The sequence below is a fragment of the Myotis lucifugus genome, unplaced genomic scaffold, assembly GCF_000147115.1.
Source record: "Myotis lucifugus unplaced genomic scaffold, Myoluc2.0 scaffold_2, whole genome shotgun sequence".
NCBI lineage: Eukaryota > Metazoa > Chordata > Mammalia > Chiroptera > Vespertilionidae > Myotis > Myotis lucifugus.
The window spans coordinates 1,733,102-1,754,624 of NW_005871050.1; the positions used below are offsets into that span (position 1 = coordinate 1,733,102).

General features: G+C 37.1%; 1 protein-coding gene across 3 annotated transcripts in view; it reads left to right on the forward strand.

The window, feature by feature from the left end:
- Positions 1-21,523, forward strand: part of FGF13 (fibroblast growth factor 13) — a 584,335-nt gene that overhangs the window by 489,411 nt on the left and 73,401 nt on the right. For all 3 annotated transcript variants that reach the window (XM_006082033.3, XM_014458012.2, XM_006082034.3), the window contains one exon: positions 3,674-3,777. In XM_006082033.3, coding sequence (XP_006082095.1) covers positions 3,674-3,777 — 104 coding nt within the window. The remainder of the gene's footprint in view (positions 1-3,673; positions 3,778-21,523) is intronic.

Below are 21,523 nucleotides of genomic sequence, written 5' to 3' on the forward strand. Positions count from 1 at the left end.
GGGGCCGTGGGAGGTTGGCTGGCCAACCCCACCTGATTGGTATGTGTGGGGGGTGATTAGAGGCAGAGCTGGCTGGGGGGAGGGGCTGGGGGTGGTGGGCTGGCTGGCCCCGCCCCCAAATGGGGTGGAGGGGCCAATCAGGGGCCAGCAGCCTGGGGGAGAGGCCATGGGTGGTTGGCCGGCCAGACCTGCCCCTGATCAGAGTGCAGGGGGCGATAGGGGGTGAAGATGTCTGGGGGGAGGGGCTATGGGCTGATGGGGTGGTGGGGGCCCATCAGGGGCAGGGCCAGCCTGGGGGTGAGGCTGCAGGCAGTTGGCTGGCGGCCCTGTCCCTGATCGGTGTGGTGGGGGTCAATCTGGAGTGGGGCCGGCCAGGAGGAGGGGCTGCAGGAGGTTGGCTGGCAGGCCCCGCTCCCTATTGGGGTAGGAGGGTGATCAGGGGCTGCACCGGCCTGGGGAAAGGGCTTTGCGGGGGGGTGGTCAGCACCCCACCCTTGATTGGGGTGGACGAGGCTGATCAGGGGTGGGCCAGCAGTGGGGAGGGGCCACGGGAGGTTGGATGGCAGGCCACACACACACAACCCCCATCAGCGGGTTCGCTGGTTGCAGTGGGCGTCATAGTGACCAGTCGTTCTGGTTGTTACAGCGTTCTGGTCGCTGGCTTTTTATATGTATAGATTTTTCTAATTTTTAGTATTTTTAATCATACTTTTCTTATTTAGTTTAATTTGATTTGTTTTATATTTAATTCTGAGATGGTAAGCAAGATGATGCCAAAACAGATCAGTTAATGTTTATCCAGATACATTTATTTCTAAAAACATATGTTTGGTATACATTTAAGATGACCTCAGGTAGATTTATTATAATGATAAATGTCCATCCAATAAAATCTCATCATGAGCAAATCAGCCCTTGTAAATTATGCATTTCTCCCTGAAAAGGAAAAAAAATGATAGACATTTCATGGCAGCAGTTTTATTATATCTGCCTTGGGTGCAGTGAGAGCTATATTAATAGAATAGGCAACTTTCTCTTCAAGCCTACAGTAGTATTACCAGTTCAATGTGTCAGGTTTTTCCAACCTTCATTAGGGTATATTTTTATTAACTACTCCCTTTGAGAAATTGACCTTAGCCAAACTGAAAGGATGACCTCATTGTTGATTTCAAACCCTGAGTGCCAACTGTGTGCACATCTGTGAGAAAATGGTCCCTGCAATGTACAAGGAGTTCAATTTTTGTTATGTAGACACAACAGAGGACAAAAAACAACAACTTCTTATTAAAAACTTCTTCAAAACTTTAAAGAAAATGGAATTTCGGTATTTAATAATGTGTTTTAGATACACAAATTAAATCAATTATTTATTTCTCATTTAGAATAGGTTTATCCTAATCAAAATAATATCTTAAGTTCATGAGGAAGTAATCCAGATTTAAAGAAATAGAGACATAGAGAAAATATTTATGCTGTCCAAGCTCACTCCTAATAAAATTTCTTTGCATTTTTATCTGGAAAGACTGGTCCTTTAGACAGATTTTAAACCAACCCAGTTCATGATCTATCTTGAATGCCTAAAGAAAAGATTGAAGTAGTATGACCAGCCATTCTCTGCGTTTGCTACTGTCTTCAATTTTTTCTTTGAGTATGATTTTTGTTTTTGAATTAGGCTTCATAGAAGTTTATGATACCTAGTGAAAAATTTATATTTACTATATAGTTAATAACATTATTCGGGATACAATTATTATTCTTTACTTCTCTTCCTTCTACTACTATCTGATGTTTGGAATTTAAGCGTTCTGCCCATTAGAACCCACACCAGAAAGTGGCTGGGGTACACAGTGAAAATCAAATCAGTCTCTCTCCACTTGTTATAAGCAGCATTAAGAGAACTAAGGAGGTTCAGAATATTGTAAAAAGTGAAGTTCTAGAAAAAATTGTGGATTTTATTTATCATACTCTGTCATCTTTTAGTATGACTAAGCTAGGATTCATACATATGTTGGTGGTGTAGTTGTCTAGTAGTATGGCTTTTAAACTAAACCCATATTGAGGTTTTGGTTTGGTTTAGTTATTTTTTAATATCAGAATTCGTAAACTATGAACTTTTATATGATGGGATTGTGATTTATTACTTTCCAAAAATATAATATCCTGTTGCACCATACAAATTGCTATCAATCTACAAATGGGTGTTGAGAACCTACTCTGAGCAAGGCATTCTCAACAGAAAGAGATATACATGACATGCTTAAAGATCTCAGACTTCTTTTCTGTTCATTGCATTGTCAAATATAGCATGAAATCCTGGCTTGCAATCTGTGCAATTACTTTCCTTTACCTCACATAACAGAAGAGCACAGCTTTAATATGATGAGTATTAAATGCAGTACCATCAGTGACATGTGGTAGGAACACTTGTATTTTGAACTGTACAATATGTCCTAGCTCCTCTTTGGTAGCACTCTGATTTTAAGGGAAAGATACATTGTAGGCTCACTGAGAAATGTTTAGTTGTTCCTTAATATTTCTCATCCATATGACCCCATCTACTAGAGCAGAATCTATATGCAGCAAGACAAGAGATAGAAAAAAATGTTCTTACCCATGGTATGACTCCTTTATATATTCTTATTCACAGAAATGATAGCAGACAGATTTATCATCTTCCCCAAGACAAAAATCATCAACATTGGTCTAGGTCTCTTGAGAGAAAGGTGCATAGACTATTTTCAAAAGATGTGTGTGGCATGCACTACGCTTTAAAAATTGTACTGTTTTATTTTTATTCAGGGTGTAGGAGGGAGTAGACAGCTGGTAGGGGGAGGACACCCACTGGTTTTCTCCAGTGAGTGGTGTGTGATTGTGAGGAGAGCATGGGTGTAAGTTTCACGCAGTCAAACCTTAAAATGGAGAAATGAAGACCTCATTGTCATCAGCTGGCTGCCCACTTACAACTATTTTGCAAAAAGTAATTAATTAATTAAAAATAAGTAAACCTATCAAGTTCATTATTTTTATCCCTATAAGCTTTGCTCCTAGAGATTAAAAGCTAGGACCCCTCTAAACCCTATCTTGGAAAATGTTTGTTCTTTAAGAAATACTACTCTGGGAACACAGGAGTAAAAATACATTTTTTTTCAAAGCTTTCATTTATTTTTGGGTTGTTGCAATGGAAATAATACAGATAATTTAGATGAGGTAATTGGACTCTTGTCTTTCGTAAGATTCTAGGAATTTTTCCCCAAGTGGTAGATTGTAATTGCCTCTGTGAATTTCAGCAGTTGTCTAAGGAGCAGATTAAAATGTTAGTCTGTTGAGGATAAAGCTATTTAATGTATAGATCAATTCCTGTAATGGAATCACTCCAGAAGATTTAAGATTCCCCACCTTCAATACTATACAAACTATGGAATTATCTTCCATTTTTCCAGGGTGTTTGAGTATATGTAGTTATAGTCCAAGTTATGTGACTGCAACTATGAGTCAAGTATCCTAAAGGGTAGAAGAGGCCCTATATATTTGCCTGTGTATAAATATATACAGTATCTGTATTTTCTTACCAAGCACACATCTCTTTTTGCTGACCCAGATAGTGCTTTTGGAAACTTTGAAACCTATGGAATTCAGAATATAACATTGTTTTTACATTTTTTAAAAATTTCAGCTCTGTTTAACCTCATCCCCGTGGGACTTCGAGTGGTGGCTATTCAAGGAGTTCAAACAAAGCTGTATTTGGCAATGAACAGTGAGGGATACCTGTACACTTCGGTAAGTCTTTCACTGAGCCATGCTTTGACTGTTATAGTTTTTATCTGATATGAAATAAAATATGCTGCATATGTATTAAGAAAGAGTGTTCTCGGTGGAAATATCTCATTTGAAAGGAGAAATTAACTTCCAGTGAAAATTACATTTATTACTAATTAATCATTTGAAGCTAACATTTTGGGTGTAAAATCAAGGATCCACTGAACATTTTTGCATACAGTGGCATTGGTTTATTGCTTTATGTAGCTACCCTGCCTTGCAGCCTGTGGGAAAGCCATTTCTATAGCTCAGTGCAACATATATTTATCCATGTTTATTTCTCAAGAAGCTGATGAGACTTCTTTCTCAGATCAGGTCGAGGACATAAAGAACAGTTCTAGATGTGCTTCTGTTTCTTATCTTCAGTTCAATTATTTCACGTTTGCTATGTCTATTTTAAATACTATTATTTCATCAAGCACAGTTCAACCTCTTCGTACAAAAATTTTGTGCTTACCTTTTTCTTGCAAATTTATAATGAACATAGTAAAAAATGGAACTTTTTCCAAGAAATTTATAAATATTGTAGATAACAATTCAGTATTGGCAACATGGGGCCAAATTAAAAATTAAGGGCATTTTTTAAAAAAATATTTAAGTATAGAAAGAAATGGCATAATACCAGGTTTAGGATTTCATTCTTATCAGTAGATCTAGTTACAAATTATAGGGGGCCACTTAATATATGAATATTTTAAATCTTTGTTTTGAATTTCATATATTTTAAGAAAATCGTTTTTTTTAAATATATTTTAAACTCCTTGTAAAACTTTGACTAGATAGCCTTGATGGAGGCTATTACCAGGAGTTTAGAAACCTATTTCTCCAAATGCAAAAGTGGTTTCCTTTAACTACTCTTGCTCTGTCATGTGTCCACAATTTATTTCAAAGCTAGGTATATAGAGACTGTGAGATGGGAAAGAAAGGTTGGAGAAGAGTAAGACCACAAATGGCCCATTCATTAAGTAAACTGGGTAGTCCATTTTATATTACCATGATAAAAGATTATTTATTGCATAATCCTCAAAGCCTGGTCACTATCAATATTCCTATCAGGCCATTTTAACTGTCTTGTTTAATAAATGCAGGGGATTTATTCTTTTTACAAATGAAAGAGATTTTGATTTATTGCAAAGTTTATTAATACACTGCTATTAATGTAAACAATAGGAAAGGGATTTGCTTTTCAGATTTGTGCATCAAGGTAAGATAATTTAATAATGAAGGATTTTAATTAACCTCATTTAGATCAATAGACTACCTCAACAGGACCAGATGCAAAGGTAGGTTTTTAATAAAATAAATGACTATTTTCTGAAACTCGTATTTTGGCATGGGAAGGAAATGGAATATACTGGGCATACTTTTGAGAAGATAAATAACAGATGGCATAGGAAATAATTTCCAGGAAATAATTTAACTGAGTTGTGGTCACCATTATAGTGCCATGATGAGAAATGTTGACATTTTTAAATCTTGCAACAATACAGTTTTTTTAAAAATGGAAATAATATTTAAGTTAGAATGAGAAAAATGTCATTTAAGTTAGGTAGTATGTCAGCTTTCCCCATTCAAGAAAATTAGGGTTTTCAGTATTACCTTGAGAGAACTACGTTAAAAATGTATAGCCTACCTTTCTCTGACTGACTTTTTTCACTTAGCATAACAAGTAATATGATTTCACTCATATGTTGAATTTAATGAACAAACTGAAGTACCAAGCAAAATAGAGACAGACTCATAGACAGAGAGCAGGCAGACAGCTCTGAGTTGGGATGGGGTGAGGTTGAGCAATAAAGAAAAAAAAAGAGAGATAACTCATGGACATGGACAACACTCTGAGGAGGAGAGGATGCGGGGAGGGGTTGTAGGAGGTTGAAGAGGCCATAGAGGGGATAAATGGTGATGGAAAAAATAAAATAAAATAAAAAATGTATAGCCTACCATTGAAATTGACCATTATTCCAATAAACTGGTAAATATCAGTGTGAGTTCATTTCTAAGGCTTCCCAGGGGAATCAACATTGTGGATTGACAGGATTCCTTTCCATGTTGGGCAGGCCAATAGAGAGCACATGTGGGATGCTGTGTGAATTTTCTATTAAGGGAAAGGAATCTTAAGTAAGAAATTGCTAGTAAGGAAAGTGAACTGTGTTTTTGTAAAGGAGGAAAGATGTATGATTGATAATCCTGGAGTTTACATAGGGAAAAATTATCCAAATTAGTCTGCTCCAGGAAAGAATTAGTCTTCTTTTCAGCATACATTTTTTTTAGTTCTTTTCACACCTCCTATTGATCTTGGTTTGGACTCCCTTCACCACGTTGATCACTGTCCTCAGTGGGTGCTCCATTTTGTTATCTTATTTGAAGTGTGCTCCCAGACTCTCTTAAGATATAGTCTGTTTGAATGACTTCAGCAACTTGTGTCCCTGTGACCAAAAAGTTAAATGAATGTCATGCTTCATTTGGAAGAGGAAGGATCATTATTCCCTTACATAAAACCACAGTATCTGCTACTGAAATGTTGTGTGCAGTTTTGTTAGCTTCCACTTAGCAAAGAGAAAATAGAATCTGATGATAACCTAAGGAGGAAACAAAGTAAGAAAATGAAGTAGGAGCTACTGATGTGGACAATTAAAAAAAATGTGAGAAAGTTTTTGAAAAGTAATCTTTGTGAGGGGTGATAAAAGTCTACCTTAAAGCATTTGCAGTAGCAAAATCTGAAAGAAGATGGATTCAGAAGATATTTTAGAGGTAGAATTATCATCAGAATTTAGTGACTTATTGGATTTGGAGGGAAAACAGGACTACCATGGATGGTTGAATATGTATGGTTGCCACTCACTACACATGTGGAAATAAAATATCTTCAGGAAAAGGTTGTTTTTTTTTAATTTGCACAATAGTAGGTTGGTAGGGGCCCTGAGGGAGAGGGAGAATTTCACCTTTGGCAATTGGATTGATGGTGAAGTTATTAACCAAGATGAAGAGCAAAGGAAAAATGGCAGAATTGGGACAGAAGATACCTGAGTACCACCCATAGCTAGAGAAAGAGATGTGAGGTAGAGATAGAAAGTGGGAGTTATCACATGTAGGTTGTGGTTGGTGCCATGAGAATAGTTCAGAGGATATGTAGCATAAGAAGAAAAAAGAATTTATAATATTAGCAAATAATAGCATGGAAGTGGCAAACAGTCGCAGAACTAATTGTGGTAGATATCACGGTATTGCAAAAGCTAAATAAAGAGAGTTTTCCAAACAGTCAACAATGCCAACTGCTTTAGAGAAAAGAAGTAAAATGAGAACTAATACTATACCATATGAAGGTCTTCAGTGATCTTGACAAGAGCACTTTCAGTGGAGACAGAAGCCAGATTAGTGGCTTGTGGAGTGAGTGGGAAAAGAGAAGGTAGAGGCAGTGTGTGTAGAATTTCTAAGGCAAGTGGAGCTATGGATGAGTATGTAGAGGAGGACACAGGATTGTGAAAGGCTTTGGTGGTTCTTTGCTTAGGACAGTTGAATATATTTATTAGCAGAAGGGAAAGAACTAGTAGAGAGGGAGAAATTAAAGACATAGGAAATGGGATTCTTTATGGAGTGGGGTTCCAAAGGAGTCCAGAAGAGTGATGGAATTGAGTATAAGTGAAAGGATTAGATTCACTTTGAAAAGAAGGCTTACTGCTACAACAGGAGGCAAAGATATGAGGATGGATGCAGATGTAGGTGTGGAAGTGTGCAGGTGATGGATGAGGAAGTTGAAGGATTTCCAGCCAGATGACCTGTATTTTCCCATTGAAATAGAATGAGAGGCCATCTGCTGAAAATCAGAGACAAAGGGATGGCATTAGTGAATGTTTAGAATACTTGTTTTGAGAATAAGAACAGGAACTAGTCTAGTAAACTATGGCCAATGGGCCAAATCGGGCCTATTGCTTGTTTTGTAAATAAAGTTTTATCGGAACACAGTCACCTCATTAATTTACATATTGTCTATGGCTGCTCTTGTGCTATAACAGCAGAGTTTAATAGTTGTAACAGAGACTATGTGGCCTACAAGCCTAGATTATTTACTATCCTGCCCTTTTCCAAAAAGCGTGTGTTGATCCCTAATGAGACAATGGTTCTTAACCATAGTTACCTATTAGAATCACCTGAGGACCTTTAAAAAGAATTCCAGTGTACTAATCCCAAACCAGTTCTATCAGAATATCTGAGCGTTGGGTCTGTGCATGAATATTTCCTAAAGCTACCCAGCTGAACCTAATATGTAGCCTGGGTTAAAAACTACTGGTCTAGGGCTAAGAGAAATGATTGCTGAATAGCATTCAAGCTTTCAGAACCCTTGCAATGAAATAATAAGCCATGAATTTATAGGTAAATTATCCTTTATTAGAAATTTCTGATGCAGTTCTTATTTTTCTGCTCTTGCAAAAAAAATTGCCTTTACATTCTGAAGGACTATTTTTTGAAATGTAAGAAAATGTTGATCCATGGAAGTGCTTTCTTATTTTATTTTTTCTACTCTTTTCATTTATGTTTCTATACCCTTAATTTATTTTAAATTCAATTTTATACTTTTACCACATCTTCCCCCCTTTTGTTCATTAAATGAAAAAATACCTCCATGTTGTTATTGCTACAGAGATAGCAATTTACTTCCCATGATTAATCTTAGGATTATTGCACTCCACATTTCCCCCTCCTATTTTTTCTTGTTTCCATGGGGGACAGACTTGATGTAGGCTCAAGTGGCAGTGAGAAACCATCTGTGGCACAGAGAATCATAATTAACCATTATTTCATAACACATTTACTTTTGTCCATGATATAATAAGTCTTTCTGGAACTATAGGGATATTATTATTCATTGTGCATAGAGAACGTTGTTCATACCTTTTGGTTTTCTTTACCAATAATAATGAGTTGTACACATGCTTTTGAGAGTTCCTCAAGACTTAATAGTATAAATATTTAAAGGTATAATGCTATTTATAATACATATTTCAAAATTGCTTTAAATAAATAAACATTAACTATAGAAAATCAAGAGTCTTAAATGTGAAAATATTATTGTCCTAGAATCCATTTTAATAGAATAAGAATAATAGATATTAGAAATAAGATAATAAAAGTTCAAAGTTAGGCCCAAAGCATTTTTTCTTGATTTTGAATGTTCCACAATGCAGTAGTATTTTTATCTGCCTAATTACTTATCTTTCATCTACACTAGTTTTCTATTTCCAGAGTCCACAGTGTTATTTGGGTTGTTGTTGGGGTTGGTGTAGCTAAATTGTGTGGACAAGTGGAAATCCTTTGACAAGTAAACCTTTTCCATTCTAGATAGGACTTAATAGGAGTGATTTTACTGCCTTGTTTTATGGTCCTGAGACCATGACAACAAACTAGCTGCAAGAACAGAAAGCAGGTCTCTAAGAGTTAGCTTGTTGCCATGGAAATGAGGCAGTTTGTGTTATACGGACCCAGTAAAACTTGTAACCTGAACAAATAGACGTATTTTCCTTCTTTACTGTATTATTACCACATACCTTAACTTACCAGGTTTCTTCTCCCATCAGATGTTAATTTTGATGATCCAATCAAGATATTGTCTGATTTTCCAATATGCACTTCTTGCTTTTTTCTCTTTTGCAACTAATAAACAATCCATTGAGAAACACTTTGAATAAATATCCTGCTCCCAAGAGCCCAGTTTTTAGACATATTTCCTGGAATCCCAACCTATTTTAAAAAGTAAAATAATGAGTCAATAAATTGAGAAATGACCAATAGCTAAATTGAGGAAGTGAAAAGTTAACATGTGTTTTGTTTTGTTTTTACCACGGGGAAAATAATCATAAAAAGAGTATCCAGCAGCAAAGAATTTTCTGGATTCAGCATTCTAGTCATTGTGCTTAAATACCATTATTTAATGGAAGGTTAGTTTATATTGTCTAAGTGAATTAAAATTTGGTTCTGATTTATGTTTTCATTTCATACTGAGGGTGGAAGATTGGTTTATTTTAAGATGCCTCAGATGTTCAGTACATTTAGCTATCAACTTCAAGCTTACTTTTGTAATTATTTTAAGTCTGATTTTAGTATTTGACAATTTAAGACCTAATTTTCAGTGATGACCTCACAGCTATAGCCTATATTCTAATATAGAAAGGATGTTAAAGTTTAGATGAACTCATCAATCAAATGCAAACATTTGTAGCATTCAAAATGTTATGTCAGATCTGTATATCAGCAAGTTCATATAATTTAACTTTTAGGGTTTTTATAATAGAGGCTTATATAGTTAATAGAATTAAATGGAGGGTGCTGGTTTAAATATCACAGTTCTTTAGGGAAGTGGGTTTGGGTCAATTATAAAAGGAAATAGATTTAAAACAAACATGAGCACTATCGTATTTAATATAGAAAAAATGATCTTTATCAAATAAAAATGATTTAATGGATGGATTCTGCTTATAGCCAGTAGCCATCATATATAGCATCCCCTACTAAACAAGTAGACACAAATTTCAAATTCTGCTTGCAACTTTAGCTTATTTGAATATTCAGTTAATTCAAAACATTTTGAATTTGATTTATTTAATATAAAATTAGAAAAGTGTTGACTGTGAAAACTTAGGTTCCCAATTTTGGTGCCTAAATCTAACAAACTTTTTTGTTTTCAGTGGCTGTTGGATAAACATATTTGGTGGGCATTTTTCAGTTCAGACTAATGGGTTATAAGGGAAGTTATACACTTACATACATATTTCTGAGTGGTATCACTAAACAAGTACAAAGAAGAAAATTAACTTATTTCACAGGAAGAAAAGCAGAGAAAATAAGCACATTTTATTTGCTTATGTACGGTTCTGCTAGCTCAAGGAGCTAAATTTAATTTTTAAAGAGGCTTTCAGTTATTGTGCTGGTGCTACTGAGTTAGAAGTCATTAAAATTATTGTATTGAACAATCTACTGAAGTAGCTGTGTTTGTCTTAGATATTCATTCAGAATACCAATGAATCAGCATACTTTTCAAACCTGAAATACATTTCCCAAGTCACAGATTACTTCACATACTTAGTTCTTTTTGCAGTTAATGGAAGTTTCCTTCAAATGTGGAAGAAAATTTAGCTTGGAATTATTTGAATATGAAATCAGATAAATCTGATTGGTTGTACCTTCAAAGTCAAGTACCTTCTCTCTATGGTCGCTGTAAAAAAAAATAACCCAAACTGGTAAATTATTCAGGGTGAAGGTCTGGTTTCATAGGGGGAAGAATGACTAAGGATGGTACTTTCTCAGAAATCAAGGACACAATAGTAGTTGTAGCTAAATAGTGTAAGATTGGCTCCATATAATGTTTTTGAGGCCAAGCTAAAATATAATCCAAATGAGAGGTCATGGGGCACATATTTAATAGAGTGCCTTACGGCTTTAACTTAGAAGTGAAATTCATATTTGTAGGAAAAAAAAGACATTCTCTTAGAGCTAAAGCAAAAAATAATTAGCAAGAACAATGAAGGAGAAATTAATCAAGTAAAGCCAGATGTAAAAAGGTAATGCATAATGCACAGACACACATGCACACACACACACACAGACACATATACAACACACATACATGAAAGACAAATGGAAGAAACCAATCTTGTATTTATCGCTCTGTTGCTATTACGGTAAGAGTTATATTGGAATTCCTAAAATAATTCTGTTTTAAATATATATCCTATACTGAATATGAAATACCTTTGGAGATTGCTCTATAGACATATTTGGTAATGCTTAATAGCTTTATAAAACAGAGAAAATAAATAAGACTTATGGTTATATTTTATATAATTATCCAGTGAATCTCATGTCTTGGTGCAAACATTGTTTTTAGTTCCTCCCTTCTTGTTTGCATAATTATATTTTTGTTTTATTAATAGCTTTATTTACAATGCTGCAGTGTATTTTTTATTGAATTTATTGGGGTGACATTGGTTAATAAAATTATATAGGTTTCAGGTATACAATTATACAATACATCATCTGTATATTGTACTCTGTGTTCACCACCCAAAGTCATCACATTTCATCGCCATTTATCCTTCCTTTACTCTCTCCTACCTCTCTTAGTCCCCCTTTCCCTCTGGTAATTCCCATACAGTTGTCTGTCTATGAGATTGTGGGTTGTTTTTGTTTGTTTGTTTTGCTTAATCCCTTCACCTTTTTCACCCAGCCCTCCTCCAACCCCCTCCCCTCTGACAGCTGTCAGCCTTTTCTCTGTATCTAAGAGTCTGTTTTAAACAAATGCTATAGTAAGAGAGAAAAGAAGGACACTACATGATGATAAAGGGAGAAATCCAACAAGATACAGCTCATGTAACATTTATGCACCCGAGATAGGAGCACCTAAATATCTAAGCAGGGGTCCTCAAACTTTTTAAACAGGGGACCAGTTCACTGTCCCTCAGACCGTTGGAGGGCCGGACTATAGTTTTAAAAAAAACTATGAACAAATTCCTATGCACACTGAACATATCTTATTTTGAAGTAAAAAAACAAAACGGGAACAAATACAATATTTGTATTTGCGTGTGGCCCGCGGGCCGTAGTTTGAGGACCCCTGATCTAAAGCATATCTTGATGGACATAAAGGGAGAGATCGGCAGTAATGCAGTCATAGTAGGAGATTTTAATACCCCATTCACATTAATAGATAGACTCTCCAGACAGAAAATCAACAAAGGAAACAGAAACCTTAAATATTTGTATAATTTTAATCCACAGAAACCATCAAGACCTTATTTCTTATTGCCTTTTTTTTCTATTAAAGTTGTGTTATAAAATAGTTTACCTAAAAAATCCTATACTCATTAAACAGTAACTAATTTGAGTTTCTTTACCTGCCCTTAGTCATAGAATAATGCCCAGTAAAAAAATAGCTTTTTAATAAATATTAAAATAATTAATACAGATATATATATATAATAAACAATGAAGGCAAATTATATTATTTCTGTCAGGCCTTTTGAATATTTAAAATAAGCTAATGGACCCAATTATAAACTTTCATGGATCCTCTCAAGTGTTAACATTTTAAGATTATGTAACAAAGTAAAGTGGTTACACTGCTTAAAGGGAACTATGACTGCTGAATAGGGAAACTTTAAATGAAAGCATTACTTTGATCATTATAATAGCTGGAACCAAGGTTAATAATTGGCAAAACCCTGACTAATACATTTAATATGTTTTGCCCAGGTTGAATGTGTGAATAGATAACAAGTCTATATTAACATTTTGATTAAGTTATTCATCAGATACTCTTCTGCTAACTGCTTTTGGCAGTCCTGGAATTGGAACTACTGGGAAAGCCTCAGTTGATTTCTTAGATAGATATAGCTAGCAGCTATAAAATATAATATTGCCTTCCTTAGGTATGTATAGGAATTCTGGCTCAGCATTAACACAAGTAGCCAGAATTAGAGACAATGTCCATTTTTACCCGAGAAAAAAAATTATTATGGACATTTGGAAAAGTCAAGTGTAAATAACCAATTCCAAGGTGTTAGAATGCAGGCTGCTATAATATAGAGGATGAAAAATGCTTACCAGGAGGAGAGTATGAATCATTCCATAATACTTTCATAATTGTCAATGAAACACCAGAAAATGACAGTGACAGCTTTCAGAAATGAGATTCCAAAAGGTAAAACTTGATTGTATATAGCAAATATTGTAACAAAAATGCCTGTTCATAACAAATCTATTGCTATAAGCTGCCACAAAATCAGCAAGGCTACAATAACAAAAATGTTTTGTTGCTTGTCTGATTAAAAAATTCTCACAAATATTGTAAAAAACATTCCCTAGTCCCTGCCCACATCATAATTATGATTCATTGCAGTACAAATGTTAATGAAAGAGCCTCTTTGTAGGCTATTTGCCCAGAAGCCTAGGGGAGACCTGAAGCTGAGCGCTTCCATACTGTGTTATATCCCTTAAAGGAAAGATTTCCTGATAACTCTCTTCTTTCCTCTAGTCTCAGAGAGCCCAGTCACCCATCTAAACTCCCAGAGAAACTGGGGCATAAAAGGGTTCAGGAACTTTGTCAACCAATCAATTACAAGATATATGTAGAACATCCACAAGGTGACTAGGCACCCCAAATAGTAGTCACCATGATCTATACTGACAAAGGCTGGAGTTTACAGTATACATCAGGAGACTCATCTTATGTTCAGAGTCCTAATTGTTAATAGTTGATCTACTATAGCAGGGATGGGGAACATCTCGCCCACGGTCCCTATAAGGCTCTCAGAATCATTTGGTCTGGCCCTGCCAAGACATTAGGGGTGAGTTAATTAAATGTTTGACCAAATATAGCAGGCTAATTTTTAAGTTAATAATTTTATATGGCGAATAATGTTATAAATATCCAAATGGCCTTTGGCAGAAAAAAGGTTCCCCACCCCTATACTACAGGAAGGATAGGGATAAACTGTTTCTCCCTGATTTCTGCAGCCATGCAGTGCTATTTTTAGTCCAGAACTCACTGCTGAAAACTCCACATAGGAAAATAATTTGAATGCCTTTGTGTTTGAGGGTGAGTGAGCATGCATCATTATGGAAATGTACCAGTTTTATTGAACAATATACAATGGGGCCTTGACTTACGAGTGTCCCGACTAACGAGTTTTTCGAGATACGAGCCGTTTCTTGGCCGATTTTTTGCTTTGAGTTGCGAGCTAAAATTCGGGTTACGAGCCAGCTTCAGATACCCCACCGCTAGTTGGCACAGCGAACGTCACAGTGAACGCCACAACATCAGCCCAGCATCACGTGTCTCACTCATTCACTTTAAGATTTGACATACGAGTAATTTGAGTTACGAGCTCCATCACGGAATGAATTAAACTCGTAAGTCAAGGCCCCACTGTATATTGGATGTTTAGAACCACAATCTTCAACAGATCACATTAAGACCATGTTTATATGTCATAGGAAGGTAAAATTGAATACAGTGAATAAGCGGGTTGTAAGTATATTAAGAAATGATCTAAGTTGAAGTCCTTTAAAAGTTTTATAAATATGTGACTCTAAAAAAGTCTCCCACTTGTGTAACACAGGTGGCTTACAGCGGATTCACCCAACCAAAGCTTTAAGTATATGAGTTTACCTCACATATTTGGACAGTGACACAGGGAAATCTTATTCTCCATTTTCTATGATTACATGCTGCAGCAGTAGACACAGCGAAGAGAAGCAATGCTGATCCATTGATACAACTTCTTGGAGCTATAACGTGCAAGATATATTAACAACTGATATTTTGAGGAATATCAAGTGTTCATTTCTCCAGAATGGAATTACCATTTTCTATCAGTGAATTTGCATGACTGCTAAAGAAATGGAGCAAGGTTTTGACCCTTATCATCTCTTACTCTGAGATCCCTGTTAGACACATGCCACTTCTCTCTGATTAGAAGGATTTTTAGATGAGTGGTTAACACTAGGGACAGTAAGTGGATAAAAAGCATTTTTAATAAAGTTGCTTATTACATTTGCATTCCTAATATCCTGACCAATAATGGAAGTAACTTAGCCTAATCATTGTGTTTCTTTATATTCCTCTATTCCTAAATAGTTATTTCCTCAAACAAAATTTTTGTTTTCAGTATGACTATCAATAAACCAAAGCACTTGCATGTCACAAGGATATTTGAATCTAAAAATTCTTAAACTTCACATAAAATAATAGGCTTGGGAAACACTTTAACTACTAGTGAGTGTCTTTGACCTAGATGTGAGACTATATTCAAACCAGTAATTAACCTTGAGAATAGAGGTCAACAGAACCATGATGGGTGGTTTTGCTTAGTGTTTTTCTTTGCTCTGGACATCTGCCTGATTTCTGTCCACATCCAAGACACACAGTGCAGCATTTTATTTTATGTGATTTGGAAGCTCTTTTGGTATTCCTTCTTTCCAGATTTTGAGGTGGAAGCTTTTTCCCCTTCCCTCATTTTATCCTTTTATTCACTAATAGTGGACCAAATTGACCCTAACAGCAGAATGACTGGGAGTGACTCGTCACTATGACACACACTGACCACCAGGGGGCAGATGCTCAATGCAGGAGCTGCCCTCTGGTGGTCAGTGTGCTCTCACATGGGGGAGCTCTGCTCAGCCACAAGCCAGGCTGATGGCTGCCAGTACAGTGGTGGTGGGAGCCTCTCCTGCCTCCTCAGCAGAGCTAAGGATGTCTGACTGCAGCTTAGGTCTGCTCCCCACTGGCAAGTGGACATCCCCTGAGGGCTGCCAGGCTGCCAGAGGGATGTCTGATTGCCATCTTAGGCCCAATCCCCGGGGAGCAGGCCTAAGCCAGCAGGTGGTCATCCCCCGAGGGGTCCCAGACTGCGAGAGGGCACAAGCCGGGCTGAGGGACCCCCCCCGCCAAGTGCACAAATTTTTGTCCACTGGGCCTCTAGTCTACTATAAGCAGAATCCTCTGATCTCATATTTGTTTTAAGAGACAACTTTCTGAAACATCCCCAAACATTACAGTACTTTAAACTCGTTTGTACTATGGCTGATCGCATAGCATGTGGCATAATACTAAGACATTGTTGAAAATCCCCTCCAAGAAGGAGAACTTTCCCACCAAATGCAACATTCAAATTCATAATTTCTCTTAGTAATCTGTCTATAGCGTTTATAGCATGACTGGATGCCATGGTGCATTCATCAATAATGAGAAGTTTTGCCTTTTTAATGGTTTTAGCAATCTCACTCTTTATATCGAGTCTAGAAATTGAAGTTTCATTTAATGGAATTGGTAATTTAAATTGGGAATGAAAGGTTCTTCCACCTAGAAGTAAATTTGCAGCAATTCCTGTAGATGCTGTGGGTAAAACAGTACCTCCTCCCTACTGTCAGGGTCAGGAGTGGGGGTGGGGGGCAATAGGGGGCAGGGCTGGCAGGGGAAGGGGCCTATTGGGGCTTTCCTTCCCAAGGCTGCCAGAAGCTGGCCCCACCCCTGAGGCTGCCACTGCTTGCCATCTGTGCAGCGCCACCCCTACTCTGCCAGCGGTTGACTCCCTCTGCAGGCAAAAGACATAGGGTGCCATCGCTTGGCTGGTCTGGGCCTTCCTCTGTGGGGAGATAGCTAGCAGGCCCCACCCACCCATCACAGTGTCACTGGCCTGAGGCCTGGGCCTCCCTCTGTGGGGCGATGGATCATGGGGCCTCCAGATCGATGCCCCACAGAGGGAGGCCCTTCCCACCAGACCTGGGCTCACCATTGATCCCTGCCCACACTGCTGGAGCTCTGGGATCAATGGCAGAGCAGAGGGAGGCCCTTTCTACCTGGCCTTGGCTCTGTGATCAATTGCTGCCCACAGGGAGGACCGCTCCACCTGGCCTGGGCTCCCCAATTCATTCCCACCCACAGGGAGGCCCTGCCCACCTGGCCTGTGCTCTGAGATCAATTGTTGCCCACAGGCACTCTGTGATGGGCCCTCCCAGCCTTGGCGGCTTGCCTCGGCCCTCGCAGCCACAGCTTTGTCCGGAAGGACATCCAGAAGATCATCCAGGAGGTCTCCTGGTCTAATTAGCATATTACCCTTTTATTAGTATAGATCAGCCATGGGCAAACTACGGCCCGCGGGCCGGATCCGGCCCGTTTGAAATGAATAAAACTAAAAAAAAAAAAGACCGTACCCTTTTATGTAATGATGTTTACTTTGAATTTATATTAGTTCACACAAACACTCCATCCATGCTTTTGTTCCGGCCCTCCGGTCCAGTTTAAGAACCCATTGTGGCCCTCGAGTCAAAAAGTTTGCCCACCCCTGGTATAGATCCTCTTGAAATGCTGTCTCAAACTTCTGAAGCCTTGGTGAGACTGCTGGAGTTTTCAGCATCAGGGGAGATATTTTGTTTTGTTGTTTTTTGTTATCTATAGCATGTTCTGGTAATTTTCACCTGTTGATTTTTGTTCTTGCTGTCAGTAGGTAAGGGCTCTGCCTCTTAGGGCTTGCACCAGGACATGGGCAAAGAGTGGCAGTTGTTTTTGCTACAAGCTGTCTGGATAGTAATAGTAGTTATTTTTGTAATTAAACACTCTCAAAACATTCAAAAGATGCAAGAAAGTAGGCAAGGAACAATAATAGTAAAGAAATATAAGAATTCCAGATGTTTTTGAAACAATTCTGGACTAGATTTATTTCAGACCCAGTTACTTTTCTTTTGGACAGTTGAGACACCTCAGTCAGGGTGGGGCAGTTGTGGAGAGCCAAAATGGAAATGAAGTGCAATTGCTTCCACAAGTTTATTAGTACTCTCTGAAATTTTAATTAGCCTCTAAGTGCTAAGATCTATACTTGAGGTTGAACAGTGCAGGATCTCCTGGTTCAGGTGCCTAATAATCCCTGTTCTCATTTTAGTAGTAAACATATCCCATAAAATGGCAGAAATCCAATGAGCCAGTACAGGAGGTTATATGATGGCAGATATTTTGAAGTTTACCATCATTGCTTTTTTCCTCCAATTGTGCTACTATTCAGACAAGTAGCTATGCAAACAGGGTTTAAATTGTTTGATTACATACCTAAATGGTCGGGTTTACCTGTTGTTTTATTTAGCATTTTTGTTAGAATATTTTACAGTTTTTATGCTAAACAGAGAAGTATTTATTTTTATTTTATTTTTTTGTTTTACATTTTATTTTTTTAAATTTCTTTATTGATTAAGGTATTACATTTGTGTCCTTATCCCCCCATTACCCCCCCCCCGACCCCCCACTCATGCCCTCACTCCCCCTGTTGTTTGTGTCCATCGGTTAGCCCATGGTCGGCAAATTGCGGCTCGCGAGCCACATGCAGCTCTTTGGTTCCTTGAGTGTGGCTCTTCCTAAGCCTTAGGAGTACCCTAATTAAGTTAATAACAATGTACCTACCTATATAGTTTAAGTTTAAAAAATTTGGCTCTCAAAAGAAATTTCAATCGTTGTACTGTTGATATTTGGCTCTGTTGACTAATGAGTTTGCCGACCACTGGGTTAGGCTTATATGCATGCATACAAGTCCTTTGGTTGATCTCTCCCCCTTACCCCCACCCTCCCCTACCTTCCCTCTGAGGTTTGACAGTCTGATCAGTGCTTCTCTGTCTCTGGATCTGTTTTTGTTCATCAGTTTATGTTGTTCATTATATTCCATAAATGAGTGAGATCATGTGATATTTATTTTTCTCTGACTGGCTTATTTCACTTAGCATAATGCTCTACAGTTCCATCCATGCTGTTGCAAATGGTAAGAACTCCTTCTTTTTTACCACAGCATAGTATTCCATTGTGTAGATGTACCACAGTTTTTCAATCTACTCATCTGCTGATGGGCACTTAGGCTGTTTCCAAATCTTAGCTATGGTAAATTATGCTGCTATGAACATAGGGGTGCATATATCCTTTCTGATTGGTATTTCTAGGTTCTTGGGATATGTTCCTAGAAGTGGGATCACTGGGTCAAATGGGAGTTCCATTTTTAGTTTTTTGAGGAACCTCCATACTGTCTTCCATAGTGGCTGCACCAGTCTGCTTTCCCACCAGCAGTGCATGAGCGTTCCTTTTTCTCCTCATCCTCTCCAGCACTTGTCATTTGTTGATTTGTTGATGATAGCCATTCTGACAGGTGTGAAATGGTGCCGCATTGTCGTTTTGATTTGCATCTCTCAGGTAATTAATGACTTTGAGCATATTTTCATATGTCTCTTGGCCTTCCTTATGTCTTCTTTTGAAAAGTATCTATTTAGGTCCGTTGCCCATTTTTTGATTGGGTTGTTCATCTTCCTTTTGTTAAGTTGTATGAGTTCCCTGTAAATGTTGGAGATTAAACCCTTATCGGAGATAACAGTGGCAAATATGTTCTCCCATGCAGTGGGCTTTCTTGTTGTTTTGTTGATGGTTTCTTTTGCTGTGCAGAAGCTTTTTATTTTGATGTAGTCCCATTTGTTTATTTTCTCCTTAGTTTCCATTGCTCTAGGAGCAGTATTGGCGAAGAAATGGTTTCAGCATATGTCTGAGATTTTGCTGCCTGTGGATTCCTCTACTATTTTTATGGTTTCCCGTCTTATATTTAAGTCCTTTATCCTTCTTGAGTTTATTTTTGTGTATGATATAAGTTGGTGGTCTAGTTTCAAGAAGCGTTTATATAGTGGTCTTTTTGTATGGTCAGTCATCCATTTGAGAGGGGGTAGTATTTGCCATTTTTGTCAGAATAATTGTGAATTACTTTAGTTTTAAAATTGGAACCATAGTAATATTTGATTGGTTCTGTGGTAGGTTATTGTACTGGCTAAATGCTGATATAAAAAAGCATGCTGAAAGAAGATTGATAATTAGTTGGTTTGGAGTTTTATTTTCTTTTAACCACCCATGCCTCATTGAGTGTCTTTTATTATTTCCTGAAGTATTGTTATGCATCGTTGGATGGTGACTTAAGTCAGTTTTTGAGTGGCTTTATAAACATGCAGACTAGCCCTTTTTCCTATGTATAACTAACTAATCTTCAATATAGGTGCCATTTGCACAACTTCTTTGAATTTTTTGTTTAATATGATATAATTTTCTTAGCTGGCATTATATAGATTTCATTAAATCCAAAATTCAGGAATCCAAGAAATTATACCAAAATATCTATGCCATTTGTATAGAGGTAAAAGCGTATTAAGATCTCTATATATGAACTGTATCATAAGAGTATGGGACATAAATCCATTGGTTTACTGAATAAATAGCAACTATTAGTAATTAAATGCTGCTTTTTGTATGGCTCATTCCTCTTTAACCTGAGAGATCTCAAACTTGTGTTTTTAAATCAGGGGTAATGAATATAGTGCCCACTGTGAAAAAAACTGGAAAGTATCTTCAGCCAGTTGTTAATTTGTGGCACATTCCTTAATGACTTCACAAATTGTTCACCATGTTCCCATTTCACTTTTTTAAGCACATTAACACTTTCTTTTTCTGAATGGTAACAATTAATTTCTTAATGAATCAATAACTGTTTCATTGGTTATAAGTTGGCATATGGGTTCACCCAACCAAGTGGCTACACTGCATTTTCAAATATTTGTTGGAGCATTAGGGAAAAATTGAAGCCAACCAATATCCTTTGCATAAATAATGTATTTTCTCTTCGAATTTAGGATTAAATTTTGTTCTTAAAAGTTAGCAGCAAGATGTTAAAAAAATCATGTTTTTCATGGGGAGTTTTATCTAAGTACAGTAGTAATGGAAAAATTTGTCTTTTTTTATGAGATCTTATTAAATCTTTATTTGCTGTTATTGTTGCCACCCAACCCTATTGCCATTTCATCATGAACCAGTGTTTTATGAAATTAATATTTCAGGAAGCCACATGCAGAGCTACTATACCAGAATCCATGATGGGTCAAAAGTTCATGGGGACACCTTAAAGTAAATGTACTTCTCTGTATATAAGGATCCCATGTGAAATAGTTTAGTTTGTGTCATGCAAAGAACCTTTGTTATAAAAAGAGTTTCCATTCTAAGTTTGTCCTGTCTCTAGGACTCCAAGGGTAGAATTATAGTGATAGCCCAGTGTAATAATAATATTAAAATACATAATATTATATATGGTGATTTATTCTTTCATAGCCCTATTGCCTACATCACCTTATATCATAGTATGTGTACTTGATA